Source organism: Oculina patagonica, chromosome 9, assembly GCF_052425735.1.
Source record: "Oculina patagonica isolate OP01 chromosome 9, crgOcupat, whole genome shotgun sequence".
Classification (NCBI taxonomy): Eukaryota; Metazoa; Cnidaria; class Anthozoa; order Scleractinia; family Oculinidae; genus Oculina; species Oculina patagonica.
Window position 1 is genome coordinate 5,140,766 of NC_135766.1, and position 19,457 is coordinate 5,160,222.

Below are 19,457 nucleotides of genomic sequence, written 5' to 3' on the forward strand. Positions count from 1 at the left end.
TGTCCGTAATCCTTCGTTCTTTCCTTTAAAGTCTTTTTTCATACCCCAATAACTTTTCAAGAGGGACCTGAAGGGGTAAAATTAGCCTGAGTATCAGGCTTTTCTTAAGGCCCGGTAAAGGGGCCCGGGGAAGGGAGAACCCTCCCCCCTCCCCTTAGGAAGGCCTGATACTCAGGTTAGGGTAAAATGGGAGCTGGGAAAAAAGTTTGCAGAAGAAAATTTTTCATCCCCCCCCCCCTACAAGAAAATAATGGTCCGTCCCTTACTTTTCACCTCTCCCCATTTCCCAGCCCGTCCTCCGCAGAGGCCTCTTTCGTGCCCAGGGGGGGTACTCCGGCTTGTAAATGACGGGGATGATCGAATGGAGCCAAAACTCAGGACCCAAAAAAATCCCTAAGTCTTCCGACATTACCCAAAAAAATCCCTGGACCAAAAATAACCCCCCAAAAAATCCAAGAGAGGGGCAATAACATAACACAAAGAACGCTCGTTTTGTTTTTTCATCATGCCATAAATACGCCAAGGCACTTTAGTTCGTTTTTAATACCCCCAAAAACCCCCTATTTAAATCAAGTCACCCAAAAAAAATACTTGCCAAATTTTCCAACCCAAAAAAATCCCGGAATCGAAAATTTCAAACCCAAAAAAATCCTTCGATCATCCCCGTCATTAACAAGCCGGAGTACCCCCCCCCCCCCCCTGGGCTTTCGTGTTTTGTAGAGAGACCCCCACGCAAGAGCATTCCAGGTTTTCAGGGGACTGTCTGGTGTCCGTTTTCTAATTTTTAACTTCAAATTCTAAATTTACATGTACAACTACATCAAATTTTCAATATTTATTTTTCTCTAAATTTTATTACTCCTTTAAGAAAAACTATCTCCTGCCAAAAATCTCCAAAAATCACCCAAATATTTACACAACACCCCTAAGTTCCTGAACATAGATTTATGGGACGAGCATAGGGTTTTTGCATTGCTTAAAAATCGAACAAGATATTTCCAAAAATCCTATATAAAGCGGAGGAAAAAGAACTTTACGTTAAGTTTCGCCTTTATTCAATCTAGATGTACTGTAGAAACCAGAAAACACCTAAAAAAGGCAAAGGACCGCCAACACTAATGCTGCTAAACGTAGAATCTGCAGGAGACCTAAATCAGCCGAAAAAATGAAGAGAAGTATGATACCTAAAAAACACCTCGTTATATTGTGTCAAGAGTGACAAACAGTGATAAAATTGGGAACAACTGCGTAGCGTCTTGAACTATATACTAACGTAATAACATTGTTAATCACGCTAGAAAATTCGGGGGGTACAAGTTTTCAGGTTTTCAAAAGCGCTCGTGGCAGAGCTGGTGCATGGTGTCTAGGAGCCGAGACAAGGAGTGGCCGCGCAGCTGAAACCGCGTAGCTCTGGGAACGAGGAGAACAAAAAAGATAATGATGGCGGCTCCGATGGCTTGTGTTCCGTGACTTGAATTGAAATGGTTTACGCTTTCTTAGTACATTCACTTGTTCCTGGACCATGCCGAGTATTATACTCTTCGTCTTTTGTACACGAATCTCCGGTAAGACCATTTATTGCGTAAACTGGATCAATTTTATAGAAAATTGTGACTTTTAGCCATTTAGGTCCATAGTCGACATCATAGTCCAAACGACTCCATAAAAAAAGAACCTTTTAAGAACCTTTTTGTTCACACTGAAGGCATGCTACAACTACAGGCGCGTAGCTAAGGTTTTTGGAAGGGTGTTCGTATTGACAGGAACATTTATTAAGGGGGGTTATTTAATACGAGCGCGCGAGCCTCTAGGGGGGTTAGGGGGCATGTCCCCCCAGAATACTTTGAAATCTAAAGGCCCGGAAATGCTATTTTCAGCATTGTTTACGTCAATACAGTAGAACCTCGGTAACTCAAACTCTGAAGGGAAACGAAAAACAGTTCGAGTTAGCGGGGTTTCGAGTTATCGGGGTCTATTTAATATTATATAATAACCTGAATTCTACGCGCATTTTTTTTGGTTTTTTGTTTATAGAGTATAAACATTGTTTGCGGGGGGGTGGCGCGCGTGTAGTTTTATTTTGGCTTTTTTGCCTTTTTTTTTTAAAAAAACACCGCCAAAAAAAAGACTGAAGGGTGGGTTCAAATCCAAGGGAAATGGAAGTTTGTTCAAGTTAGCGAGGTTGTTCGAGTTATTCGAGTTCGAGTTACCGGGGTTCTACTGTATTTCAAACTCGATGGAGTGTAAAATAAGAGGTATTTTTAGTCATAACAACAATATTTCTGGCGTTTTGTTAACTTGATAGATTTATACATACTGTACCGGCTTAGTAGACTTTAAACGTTTTACAAAAGCTTGACATGTGCTGCAAAAGCATCTCAGGGTAAAAGGTTAAGCCCCCACCCCCCAGCTCCACCATCAATGTACTAAAAGCGGCGTCAAAGCGTCAATATGCACTAAATACATGTATCACCTGGGCCCCCCGAAATTGTAAGATACTCCATTTATCAAATCCCAAACGCCCGTTAAGGAAATATTTTTTAAACGATGGGATTATTTTGACTACATATAATACAAGGTCACTAGGATCCGTTCCCCTAAACAACAACAATTTAATACTTTTCCGATACTTTTAGCGTTTTCTTGCAGGGTACAGGTTATTTAAAAGCTGCAACGCTCAAAGTTTGTTTTCCATTCCCCCACTTTTTGCTAAAAGTGGAAAATCAACAGTTTGCGTTTTCAATCCTTCATTATTGACCTCCAAAGGGGTTCGTTCGAATCCTTCGACCCCCCCCCCCCCCTCTTACGCACCTGAACTAGCTGTACCTCATACTTTTTAGATAGATACTTTATTTATTCTCGAACGATAATCAGCCATCCCTGAGGGGGGAGGGGGTCATCAGGCAAGGGTGGGGACTTAGTTGAAGGAGACTGAGAACCTGAAAAACCATACCCTATCCCACGGCACATTAACGTGTACCTTAACAGCCCATATATGGGAGTTGTACTTAATATTACTATTATTACATGTAGCATTGCATAGCTGAGATGGACAATGTAGGACTCTACCGTGACTACTAGTAATACAGTATTTACTTGAATAAGCCCCACCCCAAAATAGGTCGTTGGAGCGCCGCCCTCGAATAAGTGTCCCAGTACCTATGTGGTGCTTATTGGAGGAATTCGGTTTAACTAAAAACAGCGCTACAAAGCAACTCTAAAACAAAATTGCACATTTCTTTCCATCAAAAGCAATGTATTTCAGTTCGCCCATTAGTTTTTCTATCCAACATTCTTACAATACGAAGTTCTGTAAATGCTATGCAGGCTGCGAACTTTGCCAGGACAGCTAGCACCACTGATTTCTCTCTCTAGCAAGAAACGAATACTGACAATCAAAAGACGCTATTTTCAATTACTGTAAAAGATAAGATTCTTTGTGGCATCCAATTTTAAATAAGCGCCGCCCATGAATGAGTGCCGCACTTGAGGCTCGAAATATTTAATAAGTGCCGCAGCGCTTATTCGAGTAAATACCATAATCATAGATTAGTGGAGTGTGTTTGAGTCAATTTTGTATGCCTTAAATCCACACACTTAATGCGTTTGAGCTACACGCTTGGCATTTGTCAAAATCACACATGATGAAATGGCGAACAGCCACCGAGACTGAAAACAATTTAACAGATTTACATTTACATGTAGCATTACATAGCTGAGATGGACAATGTACAACTCTACTAATAGACAGTGTTTGATGCTGTATATTAATCAATGTACATGGAGCTAAAAGACGAGCGTGAGCTTGTTTTTAGTTACTGACCACTTCTCATTGTCAGAGGAGTCATAAAAGTGACATTATTGTGGTGACCTCTATAAAGCTACGTAAAAAACCCCCAAATGTTTCTCGTCTGCATTTCTATAAAAAAGAGAGCGAGCGGGCGCTTTTTTTGTTATTTGTTATTTCCTACTTCGTCAAATTCTCCAAAGAACTTGCAAAATAAATCCTGCAAGGTAATTGACCTATCTAGTATGGACCTAGTGTGCCAAGGCTTTAAAATGTTGGCCCAAGTTCATATTAAAATGCAGACAAAAGCCATGTCTTACAGAATTGTTTTTGTAATTAATTGAGGAGTAACGCCTGTTAGTTTTTGCTTGTTCCAGTTTTTCCAATAACAAATAACAAAAAAGGGAGGCGGCCCAAAATTTGCAGCAGGCCTAATATGGACAACTGTATTTAACAAATCCCTTTATAATAGGCAATGTTGTTTAGTCAGGCCAGTTAATTACTAATAGACAGTCAAATGTTTTGGAATGGAAACTCGCGGTGTAAAAGAACCACCATTACAACAAACATATTTTCCCTGGTCCAGACTTTTAGCCAGGGATTGAAAAGTGGGCATCCAAAATGTTCTATAAGGCCTGACTCCACTTTCCTAGGAGGTGTATTTCTGCAGTTTTGAATGCAAAGATTTCCAAATTTGCTAAACTGTAACTTCCAATCATAGTCAAAAAAGCGGGCATCCAATAGATCTCCATAGGACACCTGGAGGCCCATCTAGCTAAGAGCCTGCTATGGTACCTTGCCAGAAATGGGGGTGGGGCTGTCACATGGAAATGATGGGGATGCTTGTCATCTCGCTTTGGGGATTAAATTTTGGTCCCACTATCTTTTAGGGTCAAAAAAGCTTGAGCCAGGCCCAGGTTGGTCCCCTGTAGGGGTTGAATTCAAAAATTCTGTTGAGAATCCCATCTGTTTTATATGGGCACCCCCCCCCCCCTCTCCTTCCCCGCAGCATCCTGTGGGACTTCACTTTACACTGCTGATACTTAAATCTAGTTTTATTTGATTGATTAGCCTGATGGTGTGGCAAGTGAAGATGAACGTGCAAGAAGGAAAGAGCAGTTGTTACAAGTAGCGCAACGTGTGCAATCTGAGTACTCTTTTAGATATGTGGCATCTGGAAATGATAGTCAAGAGGATTTTTCTGGGTTATCATCAACAGATGAGTAAGTAATTACTGTATTTATTTGGTTTAAAGGCACACCATTTTTTACGAGAAAATATTATGCTTGTTCAATTAGAATCTGCTCAAAACTCCGTTGACCCGTTAGCTTAGTTGGTAGAGTGCCGGACTACCGTGCGGGAGGTCTCGGGTTCGATTCCAAGACCGGACCAACACTCGGGGTCTTAAAATAACTGAGGAGAATATGCTGCCTTTGCAATGACATCTGCAATAGACATTCTAGTCTGCTTGGATAAGGAAATAAGGCGTAGGCCCCGTTTCCTGCCTCTTCAGTGTTATGGTAAGCAGGGGACGTAAAAGAACCCACACACTTATCGTAAGGAGTAGGGCATGGAGTTCCCGGTGTTGTGGTCTGGTCTTTGTGCATTGTGCTGTATACTGTAAAATGCTAGATTTATTTAGCATTACTTGCTAGAGGCCTCAAACACGCTTCATAATACCGAAGGTAAATAAAGTTTCAGTGTGTCTTATAACCAAGTATTTTCACACAACAAAATATAACTTTTCCAAATTCCCCTGATAATAAATGCTAAACTGAAATGAGTAAATAAATAAATAGCGGTAAATGACTAAACAAAAGACAAACAACGTTGATCATTGACATGTTCAAATTTGTTGGTTCTAAAAAGAACTGGGGTGGATCTGAAAAGAACCATTTTGTTTGAAAGCTTGGCTGAGCTCAGCTACTCATCATCCTCAGCTTTGCTATCTGTCTCGAACTCGTTGCCTATTGGCTCTTCTGTGTCTTCTGTTTCTTTTTCGTTCTTCTTCTTCCCAAACTGCATCATCTTTAGTTCTGTCGAGAGCATTGGTGATACCAGAGAACTTGAACGATCTTGTTATCAGATATGCTGGGATCTTGCTCCATGCTCGATAAATCCATTGTAAAACCATCTCTTTGCTACATGATTGTTCCACAAGAACCTGCTGGATAATTAACAATAATTACTGGGAAATCACATGAAATATCTGATATTTAGCCGATGAGACCTAGGCCAAGTTGGTTAAAATCAGACCAGTTAAATTTTGCAAGATTGAGCAGAATTATTGAATTAATTATTATTGAACAAGTTGTGAACAAAAAATATTTTTCAGCTCAAGATCGATGGATTGTATTGTCTGATACCAGTCATACGAATTTGTACCATGTGATATGTTTTGTCCAATTAGAGCTAATGCATGGAAATTAATTGGTGGATTGGATTGGACTCTGCAAATTAACATTTAGGTATACAATCAACTCTCTCTTAACGGACACCTTAGTCTAAAAAAGTATAAGACAGACACCTCTTCAAGACGGACACCTAGTGTTAGCCCCATCCCTGCCGTTTTTTCAGTCATTTTACTGTAACTAAACTCCCTATAAGACCGACACCTCTCTAAGACAGACAGTTGGAGATGGTCCCGACAGTGTCCATTTTAGAGAGAGTTGACTGTACTTTTTTTTTTTTACCCAATCAATACTAGACTCACACCCATCGTCTGTTTTTCTTTTATTATGCAAAACCAGAATCAAAGCTATAAAATTTCAGTTCAGATGTGATAAAGAATTATTAATCTCTTATTTTGCAGGCTTTTATCTAATCTGAAGGCAGGTGTTTTCAGGTACATATCTCTCAAGTTTATTATCAACTTCCTACTAATTAATAATTAATGGAGGCCTTATTTACCACGGTCACTTGGTGGTTGGCAGGTTTCGCTCCAAACCATTAGCAGACCTAGCTCAAGTGTTGACTGGGGTCACGTAATGAGGCTCTGCAAGCTGGGCTTCCCTTGTCACTTGTCAGGATTTAAAATGCCCCATGTTGCGTGAATTCCCTGTCAGAATTTTGTTGAGAAGGGCTTTCTTTTGTCACAATTTCATTCTAGGTGCTGTAGCTAGATTTCGGGCCGTGCAGGCCTCTTTTTTCGGAATTTTCTCTGGCAGGGCCTCTGTATTGCATATTTGCATTTTTGGGCAGGGACGGTGGAGCCGGGGGGGGGGGGGGGGGGTTTGGGCAAGGGCTTTAGGCCCCCCACTTTTTCCATTTTTTCCCCCCCCCCCCCCGTCACCCCCCCCCGCACCTGGAAAAATGTTCCGCCGTCCCTGTTGGATTACCTCACAGCCTCTCTCCACCAAATTAATTATGTCAATAACACCCACTTTCAGTGTTATATGCATAACTATCTTTCTACATCCATATTTCAACATCAACTTTTGACAGCGTCTTTCGACGTGCTGTTTGAAATGAGCCAATCAAAACTGATGTATAACATTGTTGGTTTCATGCAAATGAGCCCACAAGGTCAGAAGGTCATGCTAGTGGGCTTTGATTGGCGGATTAAGATCCATTTTGTTTGTAAGCATGGCGAAAGATGGATGTTAATGGAAAGCTGCTATGCAGGTAACACTGAAAGTGGGTGTAATTTATCACTTTCCATTGAATTTTCTTTGTTAGTTTGCACTCTTTAGACAGTCCTTTTTGGGTTTTCAATACCATACCATGTTGTAATGCAGTAATTATTAACTAGTAACAATAAAACCATCCATGTATGATATTTTTTGCACGTTATTTTAATAAGGCCATTCCAAAAAATGTTTCGTTTCCCATCGCCCAACCGACCCATTTTTTTCGAAAAGTAAAAAAAAAAATCCAGATTCACATGACAAAGAAGCAAGTACTTCAATTCACAAGCACACGATCTTGTTTTATTAACAAGAATTGGTATGATGTGTTGTCTTTGTGTCTTAAATAAACATCGTTACCACGTTATTTAAAGACTTATAAACAAGAACGAACGAAAATGCCACGTTCTCGAGTTGACTTTGTAATCAGGCTTTCTTACTTAGCAGCCCAGCCTTTTCTGGAACCCAGAACCCTTCAAGTTTTTCTTTCTTTTTTTTTTTTTGCCCGACCGACCGACCCACCATCACAAGAGACGGGGCGATGGGAAACGAAACATTTTATTGGGATGGCCTAAAGATGAAAAAATACAGACCCACAATGACACGCATGCATACCTCGTTCATAAGTTTGTCATCTGGTTTCTTCGTCTCAATTATCGTCGGTTCGATGAAGTAGCCAACAAGTTATTACTGCATTATTATTTGCAACAGTTCAAAGTGTGCTCTTGCTGACAGGCTTTCATCAGGAAATCCATACCAAGTTGAAAGAGTTGTTCTTTGGAAGGGATTGGCAAAGTAAGATTAAAAATAATGATGTATATTTAAGGCTATAAATTAAATTAGGTTTCCAATTTTTTGTCTGACTTTGTATTAAATTTTCATAAGTGCCAGTTTAAGTTTGACTCTGTTACACATGCTGAGGTCAGAGTTACAAGATTCCATACCATTCCAAAAGTAACTGAAAGTTCCCTGAAAGTAGCCCCCCTTTAATAAAATTAAGTTTTGTGGTTGTTAGCAAATCGTTAAGGAATCGACACTACAAAAGTAGTGATCTTAAGTGCTATTTGACTTACTGCGAGAAACAGTGAAAGTAACAAATACAACAGACCATACCAAAATGATATCAAATGATATTTGTTTTAGATGACCCTTTTCCCAGTGCTCGAACTACGTCGCCCTCTCCAAAAGAAATTTTTTTTGACTAAAAAATTTGAAAAAAAAAAAAAAAAAATAATTAAAAAAAAAAAAAAAAAAAAAAAAAAAAAAAAAAAAAAAACAACAAAAAAAGGGGGGGGAAGACCTTTTCCACAGGCAACACAGTTCTTTTCAAAAGAATTTTACTTTTTATCCTCCATTAATAAAATTACAATCGAAAACATTTCTATTTGTTTAGATGTGTTGTCAACATATGGTAGTGACGCCCCTTATAATTGGAAAAGAAATAATAGTAATTGGAAAATAATAGAAAAGGGTGCTAAATTATCTGCAAGTAATGAGGGATTCACATTACTTTCAGAAGTATACAGTACATGTATATACATTTTTGGCCCAGCTTCTAATTAAGGAAACAAATTAATATATTAATTAAAAAAGAATTTACACATATTGCAAGTAGTTGACTATTTCTTTTGTTTTTTAGTTCTGGATTTACTCTTGTGTGTGAAAAGGACGAGAACCGTCTAATTGCTGAGAACATTTTAGATCTTATTATCAGACACCTTCAAGAATACTGTCAAATCATTCTTAACCCTTCAGAGGTATGTCAGTTCTATTCACAGTATTACTGCCCACAGCCTGATAACTGTGGGATTGAACAATGGCTCTTAGCAGAAACAATAATTAAAAATAATAATTTTTATTAAACAGGGTCAGCCAGGGCTTTTAGGTATACAGTATATGGGAGGATTTTAAATTGGGTGTATACAGGTATGAAGTATACTGTATTTTTTTCAAATTTTGGTTATGTTTTCAGGTTATTGGTAACCACATACCCCCCTGGCTGACCCTGATTAAAAGCCTGGCCATACAGAAATGCAAACTTTATTTGTAGACACAAATGTTTAGCTTGTGTTTACCTGTGGTTCCCTATGATTGACCAGAACTTGTGTGCACTTGCATAAACTTGCATTCAGTTTGGTCAGAATCAAATTTTTTATGCAAGTCGGTGCAATTTTTCAACCGTTAAACCACCAAGCCTCAGTCAGTCAACACAGGTGTAGTCAGCATTATATGTACTGAATAATGGTGTGCAGTAACATAACTTATTGACATGGCTTTATATTTCGATAATTTACGTGCGCTACATGTACATGTACCAGTAAATTTGCGAGTCCCCTTGGCCACCCAATGCAAGTGTGTATCTGAAAGTTTAACTGGGGTCTCAGAAGGTGGGGGGGGGGGGAGAGGGTAGGCATGTGTCGTTCAAACCAAAAACCTGCACGTGGTGGGGGTATGGGTATCTCTGGAACAATGCTATAGTTGGAACTTTCAAGCAAGCAAGCAATTTAAACTTCTAGACTGTAATTATTATTAAAAACATTATTCTTTAGTTGGCCTAACTTATTTTTTTTTTTTTTTTTTTTTTTTTTTTTTTTTTGATTTGGTCATTGCTGTAGGCCATTCTCAAGGTGGACAAGGTTGCTGCTATTATTCATCAGTTTCTACCAAATGGCCAGGTATATTAATGTCTAGCTGGTTTAAAAAGTTTGTCTTTTCAAGAGGCCCTGCCAGGGTAATTCCGACAAGCGACAGGCCCAAAAAGTAGCGACAGCATACTAATAAAATTGCGACAAACGACAACCCTTATGGAAAAAAACTTCACTTCCGACAAGGACAAGCAATTTTCCTTCAATTTAATTACCGACAGCGACATGAAGAGCGAAAAAAACAGCGACATAGCACATATTTAAATTTAGACAAGCGACACGGGAACCCCCCCCTGGCAGGGCCTCTTTCAAGCTGCAAAACGTTGCTTTTGAGAAATACACAGCACACATAAAGCACAACTCAATAGTTTTCATTCAAATGACCACAGAACAGGATTTCATTCTCAGACTAAACCACCTTGTACGACATCGTAAATAGTACCACATGAAAGTACTGCTCACCTTTCATTTGAATGCTCACACACTAGTGTTTCATCCACAGACATAAATGTTAGAGCTCCTTGTACAGCATAATAAACAGTCCCATATGAAGTACTGCTCAATGACTTTTATTCTGCATCAGAACTAATGATTTCAAATGTATTATTTTGTCAATTCCCCTTCAGCTGCTGTTCATGAACAACCGTTATTTAAGGCAAGTGGAGAAAGAACTGGAACAAGTCATGAACTTAAAACGAGAGTGACCGAATGCGCTGTTACACTAGCAAATTATTTTTTGAGGTTGTAAGATGTAATAGCCCCCTGCAATCAATATTTATTGCAACAAAGTTGCAGTAAGCACAGGCGGCCCAAGCTCACTTCGTGAAATAATCATTCATAAAGTGTAAGCAAATGTGACTCTTGGCTTAAGCGGTGTTGTGTTACAAAGATGAGATGAGTTCCTATACAAATCCTTATAAATCGCATCTTTGTAACACAACACCGCTCAAAGCCAAGAGTCACATTTGCTTAAACTTTAAGAATAATAATTCACGTAGTGAACTTGGGTTGCCTGTACAGTAAGAAGAATCAAGGTGATATGTCAGTAAGCAGTGTTTTGTACAACTTGTCTTGCCATTCAGTGTGCAACAAATAATTATTTGACACTTATAGATTTATTTACTTCGATATTTGTATATAGTTTTCCATTGTTTTTTTATTATATTCAGATTGGAATGGCTACTAAAAAACCTTTTTATGGATGTGAACTAACAAAACAGTAAAGTTATTATTACGATTGAGATAAGTTGAACAACACACTGTCAAAGTGTAACACTACATGCACCCATTTAAACAATTATTTTCACAAGTTTGTAAAATGGGAATAACAGCAAAATACCTATAAGTAAGTAATAGTAATACCGGTAGTAATAATATAAAATTGGACCAAACTCGTGGAGTACATTTCAGGGAGTAATCAGGCGAGTAACTTCAAAATTGGCCGAGCGTGCAGCACAAGGCAGATTAAAATTACAAGCACAATTACCCTCTGAATTCCACACAAGGTCCAATTACTAAATAAATTAATCTGTAAAAATCTGTAAATTACTGCTTAAGGGGAACTGATGTTCTTTAAAATTTACCGGAACCGTCTTCAACAACATACGGATTAAACTCATTTACTTATTTGGCTGCAAAGACCTGGAACTCTTTACCAAACATTACAAGAGCTTCAACATCACAAAGTGACTTTGTTACAGCTGTCCGACTATGCACTGCTAGCTGAGACATTTTTTTTCTGGGGGGAGGGGAGGGGGATAGACTTGGTAATTTGTGTTTTTATATTTTTTGTAATGTGTAGGACTGGTAGATAACAGAGATAATATAATATAATTGTTTATTTAATTTTTTTGTATGTTTGTGGCTTGTTGATTTCTCGAAGAAACTAGCTTATTTTAGCTACAGCAAAATTGGAATTTAAATTAAGTTTTATCTTGAATGTAAATCGTATCTATAACAGCTTTTTTGGATGAAAAAGTCAAAGGTATAATTTATTCGATCAGTTTTACAAACAGTTGCAAAACAGCAAGAAAGAACCCGTCTAAGTGCATATGATTGACGTGCGAATGATGTAGGTGTCCAATTTGAAGGTGCTCAAATTGGATACCTCTAATTGGAAACCCACGTGATTGTCACCAATTTACGCGACAAATAGGTGCGTGCAGATCGGAGCCAATCAAAATCCAGAATTTTGTTATAGATACAATTACCGGTATGTTTTTATTGTACAATAAATAGTTTCCACTGTGCTTCATAAACTTAGTAATGATAATATTACAATGACACCAAAATAATGTTTTATTTATTCTAATAAATTAAGAAAGTAGGGCTCCAGACATCAAAAAGGTGCAAAGGCAAAAATGTAATTCTTATTAAATCTCTCTTCCCTCCAAAGCAACAGACAGAGTTTCATGAAAATATTAAGGGGATACTTTGAGCTACCGATTTGTAAGACACATAAGTTTAGAAACACTTTCATTATGAACCATAGTTTTAATTATAAATAGTTTGCGATATTTTATTGCTCATTATTATTCATTGCAAGGTTGTAAAGTAGTTCGTAATTCAGCAGCTCCGGCGGCTGCAATGTGTTTACCAATAAAAATCTATCTATCTATCTCGCACCTATCAATGGTTTGCCCCAGAATGGGGGGTACAGACAACTCCAGGGGGAATTTGACATTTTCAGGTTTTCAAAAGTCAAATTCCCACCCTTGGCCAGGCCCTTTCCACTTTCCAAGATGGGGACTGAGTAAAATTTTTCTCAGAGGGGACTGATGTGGATGTCAAAATCCCTACCCAGGTAGAGCTACGCTGAGTCAAATTTCCAGTGGGTTGCCCTCCCCCCCCCCCCATCCTGGGGCAAACCATTGACATGGGCATTAAAGAAATATATTTGTTAAGAATTTCATTTAATTTCCTGATAGCCCTGTCTATCCTTGTCAAAAAGGGCCTCTATCTCCTCCAATGTTTTCCCCTTTGTCTCTGGCAAAATAAGACAAACAAAAATAAATCCTAGTAAGCAACAGCCGGCATAAAACCAATAGACGCCTTGGATGCTGAGAGCAATCACCATGGAGTCGTATGTCTTGGTAACAATAAATGACATCATCCAGTTTACCATGGTTACAAAGCTGCTGGCTGGGCCACGTGCTCGCAGGGGAAATATTTCCGACATGACAAGCCATGGAACTGGTCCCCAAGCCAGGGCGAACATAAGATTGAAAAGAACAATACACAGGATTGACAGCCAAGAAATTTTGTTCGCTGGTACAGAATGACTTATTGAGCCCAGCAAAGAGACAGTGTCACTAGCTGAGCCACCATCTTTTGGTGGAGGGATGTAGATCTCAAAATAAATGCCAAGTCCCAAAAGAGAGAGACACATTCCAAGTGCGGTGGTCCAGAGGAGAATTCGCCGTCCTGCTTTGTCCATAAGCAAACAGGCCAGAACTGTTCCCACAAACTGAACCAAACCCACTGCAATAGTAATGACCTTTCCGTTTGAAAAGCCTGCAATTGCGAAGATATGCGCAGCATTAAAGAGTACTGCATTGATTCCACAAAACTGGAAGAAAAACATTAATCCAATGCTGATTATCAGGGGCTTTGCTATAACTGGTGATAACAGGTCACGCAACCGAGGCCTCTCATGACGATCTGTCAAAGAAAATAATAATGTATGTAAAACAAATTTGTACATGAACATAACAGGGTTAAAATATCTCTGGCACGAGGCAGACCATTTAGCTATTTACAAAAATGGCCGAGGAGTTGAACTTGGGACTACCTCAGATTTCAAGTCTGCCGTGCTAATCACTCAGCCATACTGCCTCCAATGCTGGTGATAGAAAATTATTATTATTTTTTACGCCAGTTAAATGAGTTTTCTCAGTTGTGTTTCTAAAGCGGGAAAACCGTCTCTGAAAATGTTGTTGTTGTCAACATGTGGTGTTTCTTGTAAAATCAAACCATGACGTAAATGGTAATGAAAACGTGGCGATCGAAATTTGCCTGTGCATGTTGGAGCTATTGTTCCTGTAATAATGTAACTTTAGAACTTCCCATGGACCAGACATAACATACAATCATGTAGGGTAAGGTGAAGTCTGCGTCAAGCTGTGGCCGATACAGCACGAGCTAACTAGGAATATTTCTGCTCCCCCTGGATGGGATGCTAGTCTATTGCAGGGTTACCCCCCAGCATTAAATTCACCGGTACCCATTTATACACCTGGGTGGAGAGAGGCACCAAAGGAAGTGACTTGCCCAAGAACATGCCCCAAGCACTGGCCGCGTCCAGGGCCCGAACCCGGGCCGTTTGATCCAGAGTCCAGCTCACTTACCATTAGGTGACAACGCCTCCCTACATATATAATGTACCGTGATCTTAAAAACAATTCGTCCACCTGTATGAACAATGATTCACAATTGGCCTTACCAAGAGTCGCCTGTATTGAGAAGCACTCTTCTTTAATGTCAACATCAGGACCTCTTAACCAAAGCAGAGCTTTCAATGCTTCACTTCTTCTGTTCTTTCCCAGTAACCAACGAGGCGTCTCTGGCATGGAATACATTAGAATTAGGAGCAATCCTGGGGGAATTGCACCAACAAAAGCCAGCCACCTCCACTTGCACAGGACACCCATTACATAGGACAGTAAAAGGCCCATTGTCACCGCCAGTTGGTTGACGGAACCTAGCATACCACGCAGCCATGCAGCTACAATCTCGGCAATGTAGACCTAAGAAAAAAAGTGGCACCATATTTATAAGCAATTCCCCTCTATCAATTAACGGGGTTTTTGCCAGTGACTACCGTTTTTTACATGTAACAGCTTTGCAACTGGTATGAAGTAAATACTACCATTTTCGAGCGACCGTGAACGGCCAACTTTTTTCCGCGTTTTTTCAGGGGTAAAACATTCAAGTTTGACTAGACAAACCGTCGCATTTTTCAACTGAACCAATTAACGTTTGGAGCGTCAACATGTCAAGTTTGACAGCTCCGCCTTTGTGTTTCTGCACATGAGACAATGGTTTTGAAAACTTTTGCGTCGAATTTTTATATTTCTTCAATGAATGTCGACAGCAAAGGGCGGCTTGACATTTCTGGCAATTGCTGCGATAGCGATCTTCAATTGTTTACTTATTTTTAGTGCAGAATGCACTATTGTGATGGTTTGTTGGGGCTGTCGTCCGCTAACCCGCTAGTGCGCTAACGTGTAAACTTTAATAGTCAATTAATTAATTAATATCAATTAATTGATATTAATTAATTAATTAATTGGGGTAGGAGCACCTGACCATACCCCCCAAGTAAAACGTGGAGCACATCTACGTTACTTTTTATATGAGGATCTCAAAGGTATATATTTGTTTTAGTAAAACCTTTGCTCTCCTTGTGGTACTACTCAACGTAATTTACACCAAACGCATGCGCAGATTAGTCTACGTTGTTTTCTGGAACTATCATGAACATCGCTTGTATTGCGTGTTTGCGGTAGGCTTCCTGCAGACTTCTTGGCGCCAAGTAAAAACCGCAAATTAATTATATTAAATTAGATTTTGAGACTTTCACAGCGCTTTCGTAATAAGGTATGCAAAAACTTGCACCGGGGTTTCCGGCGTGAACACCTGATAACCAGGAAACAAATATCCTAGCTGTACTGTGTTTTAAAAAACCTGTCGAAAAATATGTTTTTTGATTAGATTTGTCTCTTTAGTTTTTGAGAATCGTCTTTCGTGCAGTCTAAGCCGTAACTTAATTAAATTAAACAAATGTCATCGATGCCGCCGTAAAACAAACAAAATTAAAACAAAAGTTTCATGTTATCGCATTTTCAAGGAAGACAAAAGTATTTTGTTACAAACGAACAAAAGTGTCGTGTTACGTTTGCAAAGATTAGCGTAAGGAACACCTGGGAAAGAATACAAGTAGCCTGTGAACAGTTTTTCCGAAAGTAAAATAAAGCAAATAAACACGAACATATATAAAACATCATACTTTCAATTGTTCCATATTGCATTCTGCACTTACCAAATCATCGAGATTTTTTATATTTTGGGGGATTTTGAACGTTAAACTACGTTATATGGTTTACTTGAAAAACGCGACAGTTTGTCCATTCAAACTTGAATGTTTTACACGTGAGAAAACGCAGAAAAAGTTAGCCGTTCACGGTCGCTCGAAAATGGTAGTACAAAATATTAACAGGGACCGCGGAGCATTTTTCCAGTGTGTGTGTGTGTGTGTGTGTGGGGGGGGGGGGGGTGGGGGTTAACTAGTGACTTGAAGTGGGGAGCTTTAGAGACTCTTCTACAAGAAATTCTTTATTTTTTCGGAAATATTAGGGGGGGGGCTAAGACCCTCCCCCCGGCCCCAGGGGGTACGCCGGCTTGTAAATGACGGGGATGATCGAATGGAGGCAAAACTCAGGACCCAAAAAAATCCCTGTCATCCGGCCCTAAGTCTCCCGACATTACCCAAAAAAATCCCTGGACCAAAAATAACCCCCCAAAAAATCCCTTGTCAAATTACCCCTAAATTGCCAGGAGGGGCAATAATATAACGCAAAGAAAATCATTACAAATTGAACGCTCGTGTTTGTTTATTCATAATACCATAAACATGCCAAGGCCGCGCCAAGGCACTTTAGTTCGTTTTTAATTCCCAAAAAATCCCCTATTTAAATAAAGTCACCAAAAAAAATACTTGCCAAAATTTCCAACTCTAAAAAATCCCGGAATCAAAAATTTCAAACCCAAAAAATCCTTCGTTCGTCCCCGTCATTTACAAGCCGGAGTACCCCCCCCCCCCCCCTGGGCCCCCGGCTTCACGATCTCTGAAGTTACCGGTATACTTTTTTTGAATACCACTGAAACTTACTGGAACAACAAACGAGATTATGCCACAAGCCAACCCTGTAATGATACGGCCAGCGTAAAGCATGGTATGGTTTTGAGCATAACTTATGAGTAACCATCCTAGCTCAAATGGTACAACACACAACATGATGGTGCCTTTCCGACCCAATCTGTCAATCGCCCATCCTCCAACTGGACTCCCAAAAATGGCACCAACCGCAACCAAGGACTAAAAAGATAAATTGAAATTCAAAGATTAGAAAAAATTCATAAAATTTTGGTCACATTTCATTAGTTACACAGTTCTCAATTTTTTTTCCATTGTCATCTTGGAGGCTTCACCTTAACCCTCGGACGTACAAGCAAAATCATACCCCCACCATCGTACAAGTGGAGTGGGGGAATGGATGGAACCCCTCCATAGAATTTTCGTCCTATTAAGGCACAGCGAAATATTTTTGCACTGAGTAGAAAGCCCGTAGCGTACTCTACAAGATGACATAATTTTTGTTGGCTGTGACGCCATATGACGTCACGGGACGTCATTAAAGCCGCCATCTTGGATTTCACCATTTCCTTAGAAAGTCAGAAAATAACCGAAATTGATGCAAAATCAAGCCAGAATGCTTATGGAATGCAAAAATAATCAAATCATACAATTCTGTTTCAAAACTGGAAAAAATAAAGAAAAATGTTAAAAATGTCGATTTTTGGCAAGACCTGCTTGTAACAAATATCATGGACACATGATTGACATATCAAAATTCCCGCAAGGGATGAATGAACAGCTACTGAAAGTTTCGGCATTGTAGAGTAAATCCTCTTTTCAAACCTTCGTAAAAACCTTACAGGGGGGGGGGGGGGGTGGCATCCATCCCCCCTTGAACTTCCGAGGGTTAAATGTAAAGCATTGACTGGAAGTGAGTATTGTGTTCAAAGATGAGTGATCAGGCGTGAATTAAAAATAGTATATCATTGATTCAAACTGGCTGGTGTCTGCACTAAGTACTCATAGCTCGTGGTTTCGCTGCTCGTAAATCATGCTCCATGGTTTTTGCGTTCATCCCCACAGACTGAACAAGAAAAGAGGGACTGTTTGCAGTCTAGACAGGATCTTTTTTAAGCCCCCTTGCAGATTTTACATGTAAGGAAGTTTGTATTCAAATACTGTACATTTTGCATGTGTTACATATAACAACTGTATGTTGTATTAAAAACCCTGTTGTATAATTGAGAAAAAAATAAATCATATTAATTTTTAATCCGCTGTCCAAATTCCCGAGTCCACACATCTCCTCACTATTATGGCGAAGCGACCATTTCCGGTCCGGGGATCAGCTTGCGTTACAATCTGGAGATCACTTCCCGTCCCTGGATCATTTCAGGGCCGAGATCATTTGCGAGTTTTTGCGGGCAGGGGCCCGTATCTCGAAGGTTCCGAAAAAGCCATAGCAATAATTATATCTCGAACCTTATATTGTATTACAGAGCTGTTTTATTCCATGATATTTTTAATATGAACAGAGGTTTCCTTCATACAAAGTTGCAGGCCTAAACACTTCTTCGTTTTAAAAATACAGATAACTAAAAATAGCTTTATGCGCCCGAAAAGATTCCGGGGCTTTCAACAAACCTAAAGTTCAAAAGTTTTTCGCGGACTTTAAACATACACAGTGAAGACTTACCGAAAACCAGGACCCCTGTTCAACGGTTAAACGAACTGCGGAAGGCGCATTAGCCTTTTCTAAATCCTCCAAAGCTGAAGAGGAATATCCCAGACAGTAACCAAAGCTAAGCGGGCCGAGAGCTGCGATGAACGTGGCGAGAACTGTTGTGCCGATTCTGTCAGATTGAACCGAACGCGAGCGAGTGTATTCGTCTAATGGCTCAGCATCGACCATTTTAGTTACTTCGAAGCTTCACGATTCATGCAAAATAAATCACCCTTCCTACGAAAGCCGAGGAGGGACATCAGATTTCAGACTTCAAACTTCAAACTTCAGACTTCAGACTTCAGACTTCAGACTTCCGCCTTTAGAATTCGCTTGATTTTCGCTGACCTCCGAGTTGCTGAGTTGTTCGATCCGGCAAATCCGCGGCCGCTATCTATAAAGTCAGATCCGGATCGGATGTCCTTAAATGGTGTATAAATAGCACAACACGGAACGGCGGAACGTTGGAACGAGGATCGGCGTAACGAGATTTTTTTTTAATAACTAAATTAATTTATTGCTATGAACAAAATTAAATTAATAAATTCTCAGTTTGCAGACCTGCAGACAGCGGTACCTGGAACCATATTTTTTCTTTATTTCACACACAATTAATAGGCCGCAATATCGTTTATGGCTTATACATGATCTCTTAATTACGTAACACTGGACAAATAAACAAACAAACATACAAACAAAAAAACAAACAGTAAGTATATTTCACAAAATAAAGAGCATAGACCGATGAAAAGCCAGGATTTCGATTTTATTTCGAGTGAGGATTTCAAGGAGAAGCTAGCGCGACTGCACTTCGGACTTT

General features: G+C 39.5%; 2 protein-coding genes across 5 annotated transcripts; one reads left to right on the plus strand and one right to left on the minus strand.

Moving 5' to 3' along the window:
• Window positions 1-1,425: 1,425 nt before the first annotated feature.
• Window positions 1,426-12,574, plus strand: LOC144665385 (AP-5 complex subunit sigma-1-like). 4 transcript variants are annotated; one of them, XM_078526632.1, is made up of 7 exons: window positions 1,426-1,565; window positions 4,859-5,010; window positions 6,600-6,632; window positions 8,125-8,208; window positions 9,053-9,170; window positions 10,029-10,088; window positions 10,685-12,574. In XM_078526632.1, the coding sequence occupies exons 1-7, from the start codon at window positions 1,482-1,484 to the stop codon at window positions 10,760-10,762; spliced, it is 609 nt and encodes a 202-aa protein (XP_078382758.1). In that variant the 5' UTR covers window positions 1,426-1,481; the 3' UTR covers window positions 10,763-12,574. The 4 variants fall into 4 exon arrangements, with proteins under 4 accessions (XP_078382758.1, XP_078382759.1, XP_078382760.1 ...); XM_078526633.1 differs by having other exon boundaries at window positions 8,149-8,208; XM_078526634.1 differs by lacking the exon at window positions 6,600-6,632.
• LOC144665263 (solute carrier family 2, facilitated glucose transporter member 8-like) lies at window positions 10,953-18,924 on the minus strand. The gene is made up of 4 exons (XM_078526475.1): window positions 18,611-18,924; window positions 16,948-17,154; window positions 14,500-14,803; window positions 10,953-13,718 (listed from the first exon to the last, which is right to left on the minus strand). The coding sequence occupies exons 1-4, from the start codon at window positions 18,824-18,826 to the stop codon at window positions 12,967-12,969; spliced, it is 1,479 nt and encodes a 492-aa protein (XP_078382601.1). The 5' UTR covers window positions 18,827-18,924; the 3' UTR covers window positions 10,953-12,966.
• Window positions 18,925-19,457: the final 533 nt, after the last annotated feature.

Coding starts and splice junctions, on each gene's coding strand:
- LOC144665385 (XM_078526632.1), top strand. CDS start 1,482: ATGGTTTACGCTTTCTTAGTACATTCACTTGTTCCTGGACCATGCCGA. Junction 5,011..6,599: donor GGGTTATCATCAACAGATGA/GTAAGTAATTAC, acceptor CTTATTTTGCAG/GCTTTTATCTAATCTGAAGG. Junction 9,171..10,028: donor TCATTCTTAACCCTTCAGAG/GTATGTCAGTTC, acceptor TCATTGCTGTAG/GCCATTCTCAAGGTGGACAA.
- LOC144665263 (XM_078526475.1), bottom strand. CDS start 18,826: ATGGTCGATGCTGAGCCATTAGACGAATACACTCGCTCGCGTTCGGTT. Junction 17,155..18,610: donor AACAGGGGTCCTGGTTTTCG/GTAAGTCTTCAC, acceptor TTATCTTTTTAG/TCCTTGGTTGCGGTTGGTGC. Junction 13,719..14,499: donor CTCAATACAGGCGACTCTTG/GTAAGGCCAATT, acceptor TTTCTTTGACAG/ATCGTCATGAGAGGCCTCGG.